General features: G+C 47.3%; 1 protein-coding gene across 2 annotated transcripts in view; it reads left to right on the top strand.

The window, feature by feature from the left end:
• Positions 1–2,872: 2,872 nt before the first annotated feature.
• Positions 2,873–6,188, top strand: part of CSNK2A2 (casein kinase 2 alpha 2) — a 38,980-nt gene continuing 35,664 nt past the window's right edge. For both annotated transcript variants that reach the window (XM_036833808.1, XM_036833809.1), the window contains exons 1-2: positions 2,873–2,994; positions 3,803–3,914. In XM_036833808.1, the coding sequence (XP_036689703.1) occupies positions 2,891–2,994; positions 3,803–3,914 (216 nt within the window). In that variant the 5' untranslated portion in view covers positions 2,873–2,890. The remainder of the gene's footprint in view (positions 2,995–3,802; positions 3,915–6,188) is intronic.

Raw genomic sequence — 6,188 nt, 5'->3', positions numbered from 1 at the left:
AAAATTAAAAAAAAAAAAAGAGAATTTGAGAACGTTTGTGTCTTCTCATGCAACAGAGATTTAGGGAGGTCTGCAGGTTTGGGAATTAAATTCCAAAGCCCACTTATTCCATAAATGCTTTATTTATTTTCTTCCAGTTTTTATTTTGAAAATTTTCAAAGTACCAAAAAATTGCAAGCTCATGTAGTCCAATCACATTCTCCAACTGTCAACATTTCTCTCTAATCTCTCCCCTCTCCCTTGCATGCTTGTGCTCTCAGAAACCCATGTTTTTCTGGAGAAGCATTTGAGAGTAAGTTGCAGATATTATGATACTTCATCCCTAAACACTTGGCATATAACTCCTAAGATCAAGCAAGTCTCCTGCCTAACCACAACATAATCCTCACACTCATAAAATTTAACATTGATACAATACTTTTATGTAGTATACATCCTATATTCAAATTTCCCCAGTAGTCCCAATACATAGTATCCTTTTAGCTGTATTCTTTCTCCTTCCCTTCCTCCCTCCGTCTTTCTTTCCTTTCCTTCCTACCTTTTCATTCAGGATAGAATCCAGAATGATACACTTCATTTTGTTATATCTCTCAGGCTCTTTAATCAAGAGCACTACTCCAGAGTGTTGGTTTTTTGTTTTGTTTTCTCTTGTGACACATCTTTTTGAAGAGTCCAGGCTAGTTGTTTTGCAGAATGCTCCCCAGTTTGGATTTGTCTGATTAAAGTTAAAATCTGGGGGCAAATGTTGTGTCCCTTCTTGACGCATGACATCAGAGGGTCAGTTGGTCCCTTACTGATGATGTTAAGTTTGATCCATGATTAGCGTGATGACCTCCAGGTTGCCCTTTGTCATTAATACATGCTCTGTAGGGTAACACTGTATTCATTGAAAGCCTTGAGCTGTGGCAGATGCTGGGTGAGACCGCGGTGAGCATCCAGACTCAGTTTTTGTTCTCATGCTGTTTCTACAGTGGGGGAAACAGACAATAACCTAGGAAACAAATAATTAGAAAATATGCAGTTTTCTGAAGAATGTGGGTGGGTGCTGCGATAGAGCAGTATCAACTCTAACATTTAACGTGAACTTAAAGGTGAGCCTTGAAGAGGAAAAAGGAGTCAGGCATAGGAAGATGGGAGTGGAGGGGGTGGAGGTGGCCCTGGTCAAGCTTGGAGGGTAGAAAAGAACCGAAAGATGGGCATGTGGTGATCTCAAGGAGAGAAAAGTGATAGGAGAAAGGCCCTGGTCTGATAATAATAATATTGAGCATGTAGTATCTGCTATCTAAGTGTATTACATGGCTTACCTTGTCTAATTTTCCCCATAGCCCTGTGAAGTAGGTGCCATTACTATTTTTATGCTGTAAAATCTACAGCACAGAGAGATTAAGTTATCAGCCCAAGGTCACACAGCCTGTAAGTAGCAGGGCTGGGATTCAGACCTGGGATGGATCTGACTCCACAGTCTGTGCCCTTATCTATATCAAAAAGGAGGAAACACGGTCTCACCTAGAAAACAGAATATGAAAAAGGACTGGAGTCAGAGCAACCTGGGCTGAGTGAGGAAGTTCTGTTGACAAAAAAAAATGTGGGATGGGAAAGCAAGACAAAAGAAAGGCCCAGAAGATCAAAGAGAGAAGAGCGTTCAGGGCTAGAAGACAACATAATAAAATAGGCCAAAGTTTGGTTGGCTACCCCACCCTCAGTCCATGCCCCTAGCCTGTCCCTGCCGGCAGGACTCTCACAATTCTTCCCCTGCTCTCTGTGGTCCCAAACAAAACCAGGGTACTTACATGGTCTCAAAGTATCTCCCCACAAATTGCTTATTAATTACAAAGGGAAAAATAGGAACTTCACAGTGAGCAACCCGGCTGACTCCAACTTAACCAAGTGACAGAAGTGAACATACAGAGGGTTCTTAGGGAAGGTTCTGGAAGGAAATTTGGGGGAAAGCGTAAAAGAAGGGTTTCGTGAGAAAGGCTCTGGATGAGGAGAGAAGGGGAAGTCTGGAGGTTCAAGAGTCTCTGGGTGACAGGGCAGGGTCCATTGGGGGAAGACGGGGTGTCTCTGGGAGGGATGGGGAACTCTCTTGAGTAGGAGAGGTTCTGAGAGGTAAGAGCGAGTCATTAGGGAGGGACTCGATGGGAACTTTGGGTGACAAAAAGGTCACAACAGGGTCCGTTTGGGAGGTTGGGCTGGGTAAACTCTGGATGACGAGAGGGTAGAGAGCTTTGGGTAAGGGTCTGTAGGAGAGTCCTAAAAGGGTATACGAGGGGTAAGCCTCTAGGGCAGTAGCCTGTGGGTGGACGAGGCTCCGTGATGAGTGCATTAGGCCAGACCGAGGATGGGGAGACTTGGAAGGTAGCCTTGGAGGGCGGGGCCGGGGGCGGGGCCGGACCGCTGGGCGGGTCCCCCCGCGCAGCAGGGGGCGCTGTGAGCCCGGGAGGCCTCGGGCCGGGCGACGGCCGCTCCTAGTGAGCGCGGTCCCTTTTCCGGGTATCCTCCTCCTCCTCCTCCTCCTTCTTCGCCACCGCCGCCGCCGCTACCCTTTTCCCGGCCGGCGGCTGCCGCTGCTGGTGCAGCCATCGCCACCGCCGACGCCGCCGCCGCCGCCGCGGGGCCGCGAGCCAAGCGGAGGCCGCCGCGGAGCGCGAGAGCCTCCCGCCCCGCCGCCCCGCCGGCCGCTCCAGGGCCGGGCCGGCTCGGCCGGCGCCCCCCGCGCCCCCAGCCCGCCCGCCCCCGCGGGCCCGGCCTGGCGCGGACGCCCGCAGCCGCGCTCCTCCTCCTCCTCCGGCGGCCCGCTGCCCGCCGCCTCCTCCGCCCGCCGCCCCGCGACCCCCGCCGCGCCGCCGCCGCCTTCGGCGCCCCGCGGCGCCCCCCGGTCCCGCCCGCCATGCCCGGCCCGGCCGCGGGCAGCAGGGCCCGGGTCTACGCCGAGGTGAACAGCCTGAGGAGCCGCGAGTACTGGGACTATGAGGCTCACGTCCCGAGCTGGGGGTAAAGCCGCCGCCGTCCCCCGCCGGGCCTTCTCACCCCCACCCCCGCCCGGCCGCCCCCCGATGCAGACCGCACTCGCTCCCCGCGATCTGTCCCCCAGCGATCTGTCTCCCCGCTGGGCCCGTGCTTCCTCGGGTCTGGGGTGGGCGGCAGACCCCCCCCACACACACTATGTTCTCGTCTCCCTCTCCCCCTTCTCGTTCCTTCCTCTCCGCCGTGCGCACCCCTCTCTCCCGCTCACCCCAGGGAATGCTTTCTTACAAGTGTAGGGGTCCAGAGACCAGAGCCTGGTGCAAGTGAGGGAGCGGCCCTTCTCACGCTTTGGGGTTTCTATTGGGGTGGGAAGTCAGCAGCTGTACTCTTGAGCTATTAAAATTTTCTGCCTTTTTAGTTTTTTGAAATGAGGCTGGGTGCGAGGAAATTTTTTAAAGACGTCCAGATTCTCAAAGGAGGAGCTGCCTACCTTCGGCGTGTGAAGTATAAGGCAGGTGCTGTGGGCAGAGGGGCACTTCGGAGCCTCCAGGATGGTGATTCTTTGCTCACCTCTCTAGATTGGCTCAGACCCGTGCCTTCCTACCTCATCTCCCCCAAGTTAATGAGGGACCAGTTAGGTTTGGATCTGCGTCCAGTGAAGGGAGCCAAGTTTATGTTGTGGCTTTCATTTAGGTAATGAGTCGTGGCATGATGTATATAGACAGTTCCAAGTGCTTGATTAATGGAAGCGGCTGGATGGGGGTGTGTAGTGGGCATAGGCTCAGTTAATCCCAAATGCTGGCATTTATGTGTCCCTCTTTCTTGCCTTTCACAGTAATCAAGATGATTACCAGCTGGTTCGAAAACTCGGTCGGGGAAAGTATAGTGAAGTATTTGAGGCCATTAACATCACCAACAATGAGAGAGTGGTTGTAAAAATTCTCAAGGTGAGTGTCTTATGAGTGGCATTAAAATTTCTTTTTCACAGGTCAGGAGGATATAAACTACGCCAGCCACATTCTAGAATGAGTAGTACAAGCTCTCATTTTGCATATCTTCTGCCTGATGTCTCTCTGCTACTCCTCCCACTCCGTTTTCCTGTGAACTTTCAAGAAAATACGCAGACCTGTTCCAAATCTAAGCATGATAGTTCAGGAACGTTCTTGTTCTGAAATGTAATTACGGGGTTCCAAAGTGAAAATTCCAAAGGGGCTCCATTTGTTACAAAGTAAACAGGTATTCAGGAGCAAGAAGAGCCTTTTCATGAAGATCCCCTCAATCCAGGAGCTCCTTGAGTACTGAGTTTGTTATTCCAGAGAGAAAGTTGGAAACAGAGTAGCTTCAAAGATGAGCTTGAAGCCTGAGTGGTGGGAAACACCTCAGTGGATAATCACTTGTTTTTTCTCCTTTGGTGATAAAAGTTTCAGGTGGGGTGGATATAGTGAGTCAATTGTGTCAGGAAGGTTCATTGTTGCTTATCAGCTAGTAAAAGTGAAGTTGGGAGCAGTGGAGAATACACTTAAAATCACTAAAATAATAATGGGAACAAAACAGCCTGAATCTGGTTTAGCAGCCTAAGTTTGTTAAAGATACACCTTTGTCATCTCTTGAATGAAGGCATGATCTTAATGAGCATGAAGAGTTGGCTAAATTATCTTCAGTCAACTGTGTAGCTTTGATAATGTTTTATAGGGTGTACTAAAAAGTAATTCTTAGAATCTGTGAAGGGTATTCATCATTGCCAGATTATTTAATATGTGTGCATGTCATTTAGTGAAATCTTGAGATGACCAAAGAGTTAGTTAATATAAGCACTTTTACACATACAAGAGTTACATTGTGGCCATTTTGAAGAGGCTTTGTGAATAAGAATGTGGGATTGAAAAGATGTTTTTGTATCTTAAGTAGAGTTAGGGCAGCTGTGTCCCTATTTAGAAAGAGGGGTCAGGCTTAGACTGTCTGAAAATCACCTTTCCAAAAAGTGATCATCTCTATTACGCAGTACCATCCTGGCCTAGTGATGAAGAGGCAGGATTGCAGTTGAGAGAAATAGGCAAATTATTTGTGCTGTCAGAAACACGGGGGTAAGAAGTGAGGAACTGATTTTAAAGACGTGGAGTTTTTGACTCTTCTCTTCCCTAAATATGAATTGCACCTACAGAGTCACGTGATCTTTTTTGTTTGTTTTTCTTCACAAGCATAAATATTGAAAGAAATGTTCTCTTCAGAGAAATCACCTGGCAAAGGCATACAGTTTTTTTCTTTATACATTATAATAAATGTTTTTAATATAAGCTGCTTAAAATTTCTTTAGGAAATTTTAAGCAAGGCATAAATTGAAATTAGGAATATCCACATTCCATTGCTGTACATTCAGAAGAATGAACTGCTGACTCTAAAGCAATTCCAGAAAAATGTCTAAACATTCGTGCGACGGTAGCATTTTTAGAGTAAGTGTGCAACTTCCTGTAGTGTCTTTTTTGAAAAGGAACAACATTCAGGTGTACATGTAAATAACAGTACATTCATTTAGGGAAGCATCACGTTGCCCTTTAGTCATCCTTGTAGAGAGCTTCATAGCCTCAGTTGCTGGATAGCTTTTCCCCTGCTCTAAAGATTCGGAGGATATGTTTAGGGAACCCAATATGGAAGCTGAAGGTTATTTTTAACCGACAATAAATGTAGGCACAAAGAAGCATATCTCACATCACCATGTTGAAATAACCCTTAGCCAGAACTCCTGTTTGCTATTTCTTCCTGTTTCTTACTGCTCATTTTAGCACTGGGTTATAAGATCTTAACGTTGAGCACAGAGTAAGTTCCAGTGTTCTCGAATAAGACTTGGGAGGCCCCCTTGATGCTCTAGCTAATGAAGTGTTGTTTCTTGTATCTTTTCCACACAAGTTCTTCTCAGAGTGCAGCCTGAACCACCTTGTTTCCACTGGTGAAAACTACACTCACTTTCTGTTTTTCAAAGCCCTGTGACATTTCTGTCCAGATTTTGTTCTGTCTGATGGATGGAGTAAGAAACTATTAATGGTATTGTTGGGTTTTCTCGTTCTGACAGGCTGAATTAAAGTAGATTAAAAGTATTGTTTTTTAAAAAGAATAGGGTCTTTACTCAGTAAAGTGCCCCTATTCAGATAAGTCAAAGTTATGACTAATACCTACTGTTGTGGTGCTTGGCCACAGGAAATTAGTTCCTTAACAGAGTGCCGGTT

This window comes from Balaenoptera musculus, chromosome 19, assembly GCF_009873245.2.
Source record: "Balaenoptera musculus isolate JJ_BM4_2016_0621 chromosome 19, mBalMus1.pri.v3, whole genome shotgun sequence".
Classification (NCBI taxonomy): Eukaryota; Metazoa; Chordata; class Mammalia; order Artiodactyla; family Balaenopteridae; genus Balaenoptera; species Balaenoptera musculus.
The sequence above is the reverse complement of the archived record's forward strand: the minus strand, read 5'-3'. Positions and strand labels throughout refer to the sequence as shown.